The sequence below is a fragment of the Ascidiella aspersa genome, chromosome 7, assembly GCF_963924565.1.
Source record: "Ascidiella aspersa chromosome 7, kaAscAspe10.2, whole genome shotgun sequence".
In the NCBI taxonomy this organism is placed as follows: Eukaryota; Metazoa; Chordata; class Ascidiacea; order Phlebobranchia; family Ascidiidae; genus Ascidiella; species Ascidiella aspersa.
In genome coordinates, this window is record NC_139453.1 from 266,135 (window position 1) to 279,443 (window position 13,309).

At 33.4% G+C, this 13,309-nt stretch overlaps 1 protein-coding gene across 1 annotated transcript; it reads left to right on the forward strand.

Annotated features, from left to right (window-relative positions):
* Window positions 1-242: 242 nt before the first annotated feature.
* On the forward strand, window positions 243-10,528 carry LOC146137160 (DCC-interacting protein 13-alpha-like). The gene is made up of 18 exons (XM_083393443.1): window positions 243-375; window positions 777-875; window positions 1,008-1,067; window positions 1,258-1,329; window positions 1,848-1,912; window positions 2,279-2,402; window positions 2,702-2,755; window positions 3,020-3,112; window positions 3,670-3,752; window positions 4,258-4,428; window positions 4,851-5,013; window positions 5,414-5,606; window positions 6,224-6,537; window positions 7,229-7,265; window positions 7,604-7,731; window positions 8,138-8,287; window positions 9,515-9,700; window positions 10,017-10,528. The coding sequence occupies exons 1-18, from the start codon at window positions 325-327 to the stop codon at window positions 10,119-10,121; spliced, it is 2,148 nt and encodes a 715-aa protein (XP_083249569.1). The 5' UTR covers window positions 243-324; the 3' UTR covers window positions 10,122-10,528.
* Window positions 10,529-13,309: the final 2,781 nt, after the last annotated feature.

Below are 13,309 nucleotides of genomic sequence, written 5' to 3' on the forward strand. Positions count from 1 at the left end.
TTTAATATTTTATTTTGATGCGAATGACTTGACTTTCTATCAAAGACCTTTCTTGTTTCAAATTAAAACATTGCAAAACCTTCCAAAACACAAACATTGGACAATAACTAAAACATATTCAATGCAACAATTCTTGACACTGTTAGCTTAATTAATATTGTTACTAAAGGGCATCGCAGTTTAACATGTGTTCTATTTTTGGATTCAAAAACAAGTTTTAATATCTATACTTTTATTTCCGTAGTGGTAGTTTGTAAATAGAGACATGTTAAAGATTTAAATTACTGTTAAGAGAATATCATTTTTCAAGACTTTTGAGACAAAATGTCGTCAACGAACTTGCAACTAGAAGACTGCCTTGAGGACAGTCCACAGGTAAATTGTAAATGATAAACTACCTACATATCACTTTACGCAAAAGTTTAATGAAAATTGAAACAGGACATTAGTGTAATTGAGGGCAAGTCTAAATATAGTTTCCAGTCCGCGTTCTGTGGCAGGTGCACATACAAAATTTAAAAGCAATTAGTGTGCACCTGAAATAGTAAATTGCAAACTTGACACCTTGACGGAAAATTATTCTTGGTTTGTATAGGTTGTTGAATTCTCGTAGGATTTTAACGCAAGTTGTGCATGAAACCTCAATTGCACTTCTGCAAATTTAGAGCTACATGCACAAGAGATATTAGCATAAATTGCCATGAAATGCAAACTGGGATGTTTTTTCTTACGTTCCAGTAATTTGTAATAAAATGTGTACATTGTTTCTTCCACAGACAAGAGCATTAATAAAAGTTTTTGAAAAAGATGCGGACACGTTGGTTCAGTATGCGCAAAGTCTTCATATGGCCTGCAAACAAGTGACCCATGCACAGGTATATACTTTGTTTTATGCTTTTGGCAAGTCTGACAGAGTATTTTGTAAAATATTTTGGAGATTACTTTTTGTTTGACCGAATTCTTTAACACTGTGCTAAAAACTTTCTTAACAAACTTTATAAATGTAGATGGAATTGACAAACGCAACCCAAGATTTGGCCGATCAGCTGAGGGATTTTCAAAATGTGGTGCGTTAATTCAAGTTTTACTGAAATAAACCAGAAAGATTTTAAACTATTGCTAATGTGTTTAAAGCTTTATTTCTTATTGATAAAAAAAACTGTTAATGAATTGCAGAAGTAAAAATGATATTTAGGTGCGTTAGTGTTTTTGTTAGTGCTATTTCAGTGGCAACTAAAATTAAATTTTTTTTTTCAGAAATTTGTGATTGGAAACCAGGACGAAGTTATTTGCTCGACTTTGAAGCAGCTCGTCACAAACGTGGACGAAGTGGGTGACTTTGTTTGTTGACAGATTTAAAACACAGGAAGTTATTGTGATTTAACAGTGGCTTTAAATTGAAGCTGCTGTGTGCTTCTGTCGAGTTAAAATTTAGAACTTCCAGGTCAAAACACAAATTTTCAATATCTAAGTTTGACCTTGTCTGTTATCGGCGAGCTACATCTGTATTGCTGTACACTTACAACGTTTAGATTCTATTTGTTTACTTTGTTTTTTCCGTCAGCAGTGTATACACATAAAATCAGTGCCTCCTCACGATGTTAAAAATGAGTAAAGAAATATTGCGAAACATGCAAAATATTCATTGGCTTCGGCATTCCTACTATCCTGCTATTTAATATTTCAACGCTTGACAGCTGTGAATCTTGCAAAAATTAAGATTTGTTGTTTGTTCTAAACAAAAGTTAAAACATTTTGTATATGTTACTATCTCTTAGTATCGTCCTGATTGTATTTTAAGTTAATTTATACTGTTAAATAAAAACATTAAAAATTTATGATTGCAGGTTTCAAGTTACAATGCGGTTTTACAAACGCAGCTCTCCGAAACAATGGACTACAACACTTCACAGTAAGAAATTTAACTCCATTAAATTGCATGAACCTGTTTGTTTCCCGCAGGTTTACAATATGTAAAGTGTTACTTTGATTGTTTGATAAAGCTAATGGTATTTGTTTCAGAATGCCTAATGTCTCATTTTGTTGTTTGTAATTATACACTTATTGAACATGTTAAAAGCATTTTAGTAGCAGCTTGTACTATTTATATCTGACCTATTTGGCCTCTGGCAGTGCGGCTTAACTGGTGGGTTGTTTACATTTAACGCAGATATTTTAAGTCGGTTGAGAAAAATATGATTTGTGAAGCATCTGTGAAGGTTGTTTGATAAAAAAAATGTTATTATGGGTGCAATTTATCAATAATAATTGTTTTTAGATTTTTGAACAAAGATTTGAACGAATATTTGCGTTTAAAGTCAAGTTTTCAAACGAGCGATAAATTACACGAAGAAGCAGCCGCAAAACTTGCCAGGCTTTCCAAGAAGCGACACAGCGAAAAAGTAAGATAAAGAGATGAATTTAAATTGTAAAAATATATGAAAAAATTGGCACCTGAAGAAATAGTTTTTTTTTACCGGGCAAATCATGAACTTTTAAGTTTCAATTCTTAATTCTTTGTTTAACCTTTTCAGTGTAGTTGGGTTTATTTCAATAAAATAATCAGTCAATATTTTAAAATCTTAAAGAAATGCATTATCACAAAAGAATGATCATATGGTTTTTGGGTTAAATGTTTGTCGCAAAAAAGATTAGCTTTTTTTACTTAGAATTTCAAATTATTTTCAACCCATGATTGCAGAGTTGGCAGGAAGCCACCGACCAACTTTTTGCTTCACGCAAGTCTTTCCACAACGTGAGTTCACCTAAAATTACTGTAGATTTACAACTTTTTAAACTTAAGTTTACTGCAAGCATAATAAAGGTTAATCGGGTAGTTTTTTGTAGTAATGTAATTGATAAACAATGCAACTTTGTTGTAAATATATTAATTAATTTTTTTTAGTTACAAAGTTAGAAATGCTTGCCACAAAAACATTTCTGTAATATTTTCTATTTTTATAACCTATAATTTTTTTACTTAGTTAACAAAAATTGTTATTTTATTTATGTTTTGTAGACTTCTATGTTGTATTGTTCGTGTCTCAACTCTCTTCAAAACAAGAAGAAGATTGGATTACTTCGGCCGATCATAAGTTATCTGCAATCCCAGGTAAATCAACAATTTATATTAAATAGGTTTATATGCCCTCGCAAAAGCAAGTATTCTTCAGATTTTCCTGGCATAATCAAAGTCAGTGATTTCTTGTATTAGAACGAATCATTTGAGTTAGGAGACTGATGATGTATTTTTGACAACATATATTTATCTTAAGTTTAATGGTGAAAATAACGGCCCAAATAGACGTTAAAAGCGACATGCTTTATTGTTCAAACGTTTCAAAATTGCCGAAAACGTTTGAAAATAAAGCATGTCGCGTTTAATGTCTATTTGGGCCGTTATTTTCACCATTAAACTTATGAACAGATCCGTATATAGTGTTCCAAAATATTTATCTTACATCTTATAAAAATGAATGGATTAAATATGACAGCAAAGTCGAAACTTGAATATGAAAGTGTATTATAACAAGTTGGATGTGAAAACATATACGTTCACCTATATCAGTTGGAGACATTTTCTGGCTTTTTTTAAAAAAAAAGTTAGGATAAAGTTTTATTTGAGCCTGTTTTGGTTTAAAGTATCTTTTTCTCACCAATTCTTTTCAGATTGGATTTTTTCGAATGGGTTCGGAAGTCAGTCAAGCGGAACTGGAGGAAGTTCTGGGGAAACTTTTGAGCGATTTGTCCGAGTAAGTTTGGCAGAAGTTAGCTCACTTGTGAAAATATTTGTTCAACAAGATAAAACAAACATGAATTAAGCTGCAGCTACAGAATGCATTAATCTAATTGTTTTGACTGTTTCGTCAGCAATTTCCACTTAAGTTCTTAAACCACTTACATGCATACAGTTAAATGAGATAAAAGTATTCTATATTTTGTTATTTTCTGTGTGCACTATTTCAGGCTACAAAAACACTAGTGTCTGGTGAGGTTTGAGTCGCTACCAACTGAGACAGGCTCAGAGGGGAGCAAGTCGAGAAACAACCATAGAACCGTTGCCTGCTGCACCCTGTTCGTAAAACTAGCCTGTGGTTGGGTTCGAACTTACGACCTCGGTCATACAGGGACCGTCGTTCTACCAACTGAGCTACACAGGCTCATAGAGGAGCAAACAACATTAGTACTGCAGCCGTCGCTTTGCTTCGACTAAAACACTGTGGTATCTAAATAAAAATGGTTGCATTTTTTCAACAGATTGGAGAAAAATACGGAGGAAGGTCGCGACCTTTCAATAGAGAAGATGGACCAATTAGACGCAAGTAGCACAAGGTCGTATATCCCCGACCCCCCGGCTTCCATGAACTTCCCCGAGATTCCAATCGATCGAGCAAAAACACAAATTAGCAGCTACCTTTTCCACAGAACGTGAGTAAAACTGAATTTTGTTATTGTTATAGAATTTAAACTTCCGAATTTATACTTTTTAATGAGGAACAACTAACTCTTCCACTCTTTTGGTGTTTAGGTAATACAGCCATGACTGTAAAAAAAATAATATTTTTTAACATTTTTTAAAGAAAACTTGATTTAACAACTATAGCCAGTTTTTTTATAAGGTCAGAAAAATTAGTAAAAAATGCAAAAACATTGAAAAGTTGTGTTTTAATACTAAATTCTGGGTGCCATGTTGTCATGCAACTGATTTAAAGCAAATAGCATAGTTTTACTCAAATTGTGTTCAATCCAAACACTTAATGGAGTCCAAGTCAAGTAATTTTACCCAAATCATTCAGTCACTATGTCATTACAACACTGCTGTCATGCAACTTGTTTCTCTGCTATTACAGGAAAGGTGCAATTTTGTCGCAGTGGCATCGCAATTACTTCTTTGTGCAAGGCGGGAACCTCATGATGCAATCGAAAAACGAGCTCGCTGGACAGAGATTCGTCGATTTAGACGGCGCAACGATTCGTCCAATAGATATTGACGATAGAAGACATGTGTTTGAGGTTTAAAGCTGCTTGTTGTTTCAACTTTGTTTGATAAATCCTATTCATTTTTATATAAAACTATCATTTAAATTAAACATACCGCTGACTATGCTTTGTTTGGCAGAAGTTACATTGTTTTGATTATAATTGCTTTTGATGTAGACTTTAAGATAAACTTTCTTTCTTTTGATGTAGAAGTTTAGTAGAAAATTTTCTGTTATAAACAAAAGCCTTTTTTTGAGACAACTTAATTGTTTTTAATATTTGCACAAATCTGCTGAATAAGATTTTAATTTGGATTACCATGACAAATAAGTTTTTGTTATTACAAATCTCTAGTAGTTGAAAAAAGTATTTAACAGAAAAACCAAAAAACTCAAATTGTTTGAGCTCAAAATATTTTGCTTCTATTTTTAAGGTGACGGCATCGAAAAGCAAAAGTTGTGTGGTTTTGCAAGCAGAGAGTGCCCACTTGTGTGAGGAATGGATCGCTACTTTGCGGAATATATCGGCCGGATTATATTTGCTGCCGAACCCTCGAGAAGCAGCGATGCAAGTGAACCAGAAGGAAGCTCAACCTCCGATGCAAGGCACGTTGGAACTCACACCAGGTGGGAAAACAGATTATCTGACTAATTTGAAGATATAGGCTGTGTTTTTAAGGTTTTTTTCAAGGACTAAATTTGTCTCAAATTTCTACAACGTCTCTATGTTTTGATTTTTACATACTTGAATGAAATAGTTGCGATGTCCTTAAATTTTCCAATGGTCTCTCAAAACATAGCTTATACTTGTGTAACTACACCCAAAAATTTAGCACACCATTTATTAAGACTTTTGAAAAAACATAGGTTTTTTGAAAGTCTTTTCAATACAATTTAAAGTCTCTTAAAGGTGTAAGCAGTCCGGTGACAATAGTTTCTCCACTTGTTTGGTAAAATGCCAAGAAAAAAATTTTTTAAGCAACTATCAGGCAACTTAATAATTTCAATCACTTTTGGGAGGTCTTTATACAATTTTATTAAATTTTGTTATTATCAAATTCTACTTAAATTCCTTTTTAATATAAAAATTCTATTTTTTTAGACAATGTCCAAACTTTACAACCAAATGAAACCCCAGGGAACACAAACTTCTTCAATTGAAATTTATTAAAAAAAAACCTTTAAAAAAATTTGGTCATCTACTTGAATTTCTCTGTTTTTAACCAAAATCATATTTTTTTCAGAGAATGCCCAAACTTCAGCCCCAGATGAAACCCTAGGGGATTCCCCGAGCCCCTCGTCCCCCAGTTTTGAATCGAGACACGAGAGCGTGAAACCATCGATGTTCGAGCGAATAAAAATGGCCGCTTCGAACCTGATGGCCCCGGAAAACCCCCAACGTGAGAGCCGGTCCAATTCCAGCTCGACTTACGAGTATGGGGAGCCACCTAGTGTTGAGAGTTTGAGGTTGGAACCGAACGAACCAATTTTGTTCGACCTTCCGTCACCGGTCGAGGAAACTGTGAAGTTAGAAGTCGCCGAAGCGGAAAATCAAGATGTGAGTTTATTCCGTTGCTTTGTAAGAAAAGCCCAAAAAACATTAACTTTTCGAATATTCAGAAAGTCTTTTGATGTTTGATTTACTAAATGTTGAATTTGACTGTTTATAAAACCGTGTTGGCATTTACCAAGGTATAGACTTTAATGATCTATTTGGGGCCAACGTGATCGATTTTGTTTTCATTACGACTTCAGATGTGTTATTGCCTTGTATAAAGTTGTTATTTTAAACCGATTGTTGATATAAATACATATGTGCTTTACATGTGTATATCTAGTGTTTTCATTTTACTAATCACATATAGTTTGCAATGAATTATAACTTCAACTGTAAGGTTGGTAAAGTCTTATAGTTGAGGTTATAATGAATTGTGATTTGTGAACTATATGTAATTAGTAAAATAAAACACTAGATTTGAACAAGAAGCCACAATCACATTCATGAAAGCAATGGTAAAACTAGATTCCTACGTTGGACGTCATTGGTTGTTGATACTGATTTGTTCCAATCTGTGCCATAGGCAATTATATTATTTTGACAAATAAACCCGGTTAAATAATTTATCAGCCAGTGGTATTTATCTAATCTGCACCAACAAATAATTTGGTGAAAAAATTACTTTATTCTAACTGTTCAGCAAAATGTTAAATGTCTTGGTGCCGTAAAAATAACATTATTTCTGCTTTAGGATGAAACGCAGCAGAGCAGTGGAAGTGAACAGCAAGGTAATTTGTGTTTCTTTCTTACTATAAACACAAATTTCATGCATTTATTGGCACACTTTTAACGCAAAACACTGGGCCGTTAGAAAACCCCTAGCCATACAATGCCTTCATCTGCAATCAAATTATTTTATAATTAATTTGGAAATTTGGAAGAAATATTATAAAAGAGGAAAATAGTTTAAAAAGTTAGTTTTCTTATTCAGAATTAATTAAAAGCTTTTGTTGATTTTACAAAAAGCTAAAAAATTGTTAAAAATCTTGTGTACTTGCTTAAAAGCTTTTTTGTTCTATTTTCTAAACGAGCATTTGTGTCGCATAGAAGTTGTACTTTTACTCAGGTGGTGGGGATCCCTCCCAACCCCGTCGTAACCCTTTCACATCCGATCAACACCAAGCTGCTGTTATTAAACCGGACGACGTCGCGTTTAAAGCAATGTTCGTTGTCAGGTTCCTCGGATGCAGAAAGGTGGGTTGTTTAAACATATTGCAGGATTTCTAGTTTTATTAATTTTATGTTACACGAAAGCTATATTGTTCTGTCAAAATTGTGTGTTTTGGGGGCTGTTCTAATTAAAAAAATTGCAAAAAAATAGATTTTTTGGTATTTAACCTTGCTTTTAGCCCAAAGACGTTTTGCGTCTCATCGCAACATCGAAAAACAAACTAAACAATAAAAAGGCGTTTTTTCGCTTTGTGCGAATCGATAAAATCTTAGCAATGTAGATTTTGTATTAAAAGTAACCCCTTCCCAATATCAAGGTTTAACAAAATAAATGAACCTTCTTAAATCCCCCCCTCAAAAAAATAGATCCGCGCCTGAATAAGGTTTTCAACAAAATATCTAGTTTTTCACCGTATATTATTGTTGTCAGGTTGACGTTGACAGCAACATGGACAGCATTATATCAGAGACCATTTGTCACGTGATGGCTGCTAGAGCGTATCACAAGATGTTCCGCATGAATGAACTACATCTCATGATATCTGATGCTTCGATACGCCTCATTGACCCCACTTCACAGGTGAACTTTCACCCAGTTTCATTAAATTAAGTAAAACTATTAAATGAGTAATATCTTCATTCCTAATATGTTAATGTAAGGAACCTAGTAATACAACAATGCAATAATATTTAAATTAAAGTAAATTTATAAGAAAAAACAGGAAAAATTAAAGCTACAGTGTGATAGTTGTCAAACACGTCACAGTTGTTGAAATTTTATCCACTCTAGCTATAGTTTTCCATTTGTTTAAGGTCTAAATATTTTTATAAGCTCATGAATAATTTATCAGCATACTTTTAAAAGCATCATTATTTTGTTCCCAACATTCACATTACAGCTTTTTAATTTGAAAATTTGACACTAAAAATTCATAAGTGCATTTTTCACCGTTGATTTTTTGCTTTGTTGTAAACCTGGAGTGTTTTTGAATGTTTAGCAGTGAGAAATTTTGTCAGAGTTATTTTCCAGTTGTTCGAATTTGGTCATATCTGTTATCTCAGTCAATTTGTTATCTCTTTGTACTTATGACGTGGGACGCTCCTGTAATGCTGAGCATATTTTGTCCTAATAACCTAAAATCATTTTATAGCCCTCAACAATTTGATAAAGTTTGCTTGTTTCACATTATAATGACGTCATTTGGGATCACATCGTATATTTTTGCTCAGAATAAAAACCGCTGTTCTAAAAGGGGAGTAAAATGTTAAATTATGGAATCTCTTATAGACAGAAGTATAATTTATTAATTTTTGACAATCAACAAACCATGGATCTTTTAAATCAAAGATTGACAGTGGCGTACACCTAAATGTATATATTGCTAGTGGACCGAGATAGACAAGTGAATTCAGTTTTTATTCAAGAATATACAAGATATCACCTGGCCTGCTTTTAATTGACCGGACTTAAACAATTTTGGGCGAGAAAGTGACGTTTTTTTTCAGAATTTTTCTTTACGAAAATAAATTAAACTTGTGTTAAACAAAATATTTTGCAAAATTCTTAACTTAGACTTGAACATAATGTTGTGTCCAGACATTGTATCAATTGTTGAATTGTTCTTCCGGCAAACATAGTTTATTAAATGTAGCGACGTTTCGATTAACTGATGGAAATTTCATGTATTGTAGAGTTTATCGAAACGTCGCTACATTCAATAAAAAGAAGAATTAACTTGAAAAATGTTTTTCTTTCGTGCTAAACTTTGCCAAGATGTGAATCTCACACGAAGTCGATTTATTCCAGTTGAGTCGCGAAACTTTTTCCGCTTCTTCGGTGCTTCGCGCGAAAACCCTCGCAGACAATCCGCGATTGTTGGGCTTCATTGTACGTCACAATGCAACCGCGATGTGCTACACATTCGAGAGCAACGCCGACGGGGATGACGTTTGTTGCGCAATAAACACCGCGCGCGTCATGGAACAAAGCAAGGTATTGTGACGTCATAATGCAATTAATTACTCGACCAGTGATTGACTGATATTCCAGCAAATTAGAATTTTTCCCCAAAACTTTAAACTCGTTAATTGACTTCAGGATTGTTTAAGATAAAATGATTTTAAATTGAAGCTTTTGCCAAGGTAACAATTATGTTAAATCCTGGTAAAGTTCGCAGCATTTTGTTTTCAAATCTTCGTTTAGTCAAAAAGATTTTTATCAAAGTATCCAATTCTGTAAAATTCTATTTAAAAAAATACAACTAACTACCGATATAACCACTATGACGTTTTGTGTGGGTATTCCCCAGATCGAGCACGAGGAAAGTTCGAAACAGCGCGAAATCGAGAATGACCTTGAAGCTCAAAGTCGAATGATGTCAGCGTCACAAGAGAAAACAGAGGACGAACAATGAACCATTGTTGCGCAATAATGGGCAATTGTTGTGAAATAATTGTTTGAAGTAGGTTTCTCGTACTTTCCCAGCTTGCTGCATTTTTTCGACAACCCAACCTTGCTTATCAGTTATTTAAACGAGCAAAGAAAACGTAATGAGGACTGCAGAGAGCAATATATACTTTAAGTTACTCTTCGTGGCCCAATAATACAACTCCACCTGCTTTGAATAAAATTATATGCTCTCCATGGCTATAATTTAAAAAAAAAATATAAAATAATTAAACCGGAGGATGACCTTTGTTAATATTTACTCTTCTTCCATTTAACCAAACTTTGTAAATGACAGTATTTGTGTAATTTTAAATAAGGTAATCTGGTGGCCCTATGTTAAGACAAATTGTGTTGAATTCTCGACAAGCTTTCGCGCAAAAGGCTGTTATTTCCAAACACGAAAACTTTTCGAGAAAGAAGGCACTTAAGAATCATTTCACAAAAAACCCTTGCTCTAACTTTTAAAGCCCAAATAAAAATGTTGTTAAATTGTTTAAAAATATTGTAAATTAGCTTCGATTTCTTGTTATTTCTGCACAGTATTTTACATTCCCAGCAATTCCTGATATCTGTACAGACACAATTGTGCTTGTTTTATGTTGTACTGATGTATGCGGCGCTTTTCACATAACTTCTTGTATTGTTTTGGTCGATTCACTTTAATGTTAATTAAGCTAAGTGCGAGAAGACAAAAAATTCGTTGCAATATTTCACGCAGCCTTCCTATTGTACTACAACGGTGTACGCTTTCTAATGACGTCATGGCTTGTGACGTAATCCGCTTCGTTAAATTATTGTTTAGCAACAAAACCTTGAGGAAAAGCATGGTTGCCACAATTTTTAATGTGCAAGTTCAGTGTTTAAAAGTGCCGTTGTCGAACAAACTTTTTACTTGTTTTGCATTTATCAAGGCATTCGTTTAATTTTCGAATTACATTCTAAACATCTCCAATTTTAGGTCTTTCCAAATCTATAAGTTTTCTTTAATAAGTTTTTTAATTTATACAATGTGTGGTAACCATGATAAAGCACTTTAATAAATCTCCATTAGGCGGAAAAACAATGTCATCGTTTTATCGTAAAAAGGTGGTGATTTTTTAACCTGTCCAAAACTTTTGCAACTGTCATTCATAAAAATAATTATAAGTGGTTTTGACGCGCATATCCAAGCCCTCTGGCATTTGAAAGCATCATTGTTTCTTATTATGTTTTACCTTTGTGAAGTTACATATTATTCCTCTTTATAAACTAGTGAGCCTTATGAGTTTCTGTGTTCATATTTAAAGTTAAAAATTGAAGATTTCTATAAAACTATTTACATATAAAGTATGATAAACACAAATGCACATTTTTTATTATTCTGTAATTTAGAGCAACTCTGTGAAGTTCATATTTATCTTTGTTTAAAAAAGGCAGACTTTGATTTCGAATTTTGCAAATGCGTTTATTGTATATAAGTCTATTCTACGTTGTACTTTGGTCGAAGCAATGCAAATGGTTTCACGAAATTTTCATTCGGAACTTTTCATTCTAAAAGTTTACGAAATGTGTTGTACTGGAATGCTCGCAAACGTTTCAATAAATCTGGAAGATTAAATATGGCGAAATTTCTTCTATTTTAATTTGGAATTCAACGAAGTTATTTTTTGTAAACTTAATTAATGTCGATGGTTGTAAAACGAAACATTTATAACTTTCAACAACCGCTATAACTTGTAGAAGCGGTGGTGGAAGTAAGCTGGAATGGAATGGCGTTCCGCTAAAATGTTTTTTTACGTACTATATTTCGGTACAAAATTTTTGTTATGTCCTTTTCAACCAGTCCCGCCATTACCTTAAATTTATTTAAACTAAGATTTTAATTGAATCTTTGTTCAATGATTCTTAATGTTAGGTTGTTTTAGATTAGATGTATTGTTATGACGTAACATTTGCATGCGTTAAGAAAAATATTCTACTTTCATCACTGGCTGTTTGGTGTATATGATGTAGAAGTTTAACGCCATTGTATTGTCAGTTGTCTGACGATCAGCGTTCATTAAAGTCACACACATTTACTTGCTTATTCAAATAGTTTTGTAGAACGCTATAATCTATTTTGGTATAGGCTATAATGGTGCACAGTTTAATAAGCGGGTCTATTTAAATGCATCCTGGCAAGTCCTTGGCACATAAACAAAGCGTCGAAAATATTACGAAACTTTTGAATCAGAAGAGTAACCAAGTCGTACTTATGAGGATATTTCACAAATATGTAGGTTGGTTTTACAACAGGGGACCACAATGTAATGAACACAACGACAGATGGCTTACCTTCTGCTTGGAAACAAATGCACTTCCACGATCTTTTCGTCGGCGTAGATTTAAATGCAAGGTTCAGTTACATAATGCAAAGTTTATGTTTTAAACCTTAGTTTGTTTTCTGAAAAATGAGCTTTCATTTCAGAACCATTAAGAATAAAATATAATTTTAATAAATTTAAATAATTCCTCAAAAGGTAGTATTTACAGCGAGTAACAAGGTACGACACAGGTTTGAGATTGAAGAAATATTTGCTTATGCTATGAACATAAACATAATACAACTTCAACATACTCCCCGCACTCTCAGCAGTAAACCACCATTATCAAATCTCGCCAGATTTAGTGTAGGTTAGAAAAAATAGGTCGCGCCAAAAACTTCACTGCTGTAGAATTATTTAAGTTGGGTCCAGAGCGGCGTAACCTGAATTACTACATTAACGCATTTCTTTGGTTTCGTCTTATTGAACTTAATTATTGCAATATAAGCAGTTGTGGCGGCGTTTAAACTTCCTTCAATAAACCAAGTTTGTGTGAAGTCAAGTTTAGTTGATTACAGAACTATATTGGAGCTCAAAGGTTTAGTAAATATGTCGATGGGGCATTACGTCATCAAACAATTTTAAACTGCTTACTAATAAATAACATAATTTATACTGCCTTGGCTAGGCAGGTGCTAAAAACTAAAATTTTGACCTCACTTAAAAACGTTCGCGAACCACTGCTACAGCTCAACTAACTGAACAACAGTGAACACTCATCTCGTGTTTTCTGCGGATTTTTCCAAATTCCTTCAATTCCACTAATTGCATGACGTGTAAGTAGGGGCATTCCCGAATGTGAGACAACACG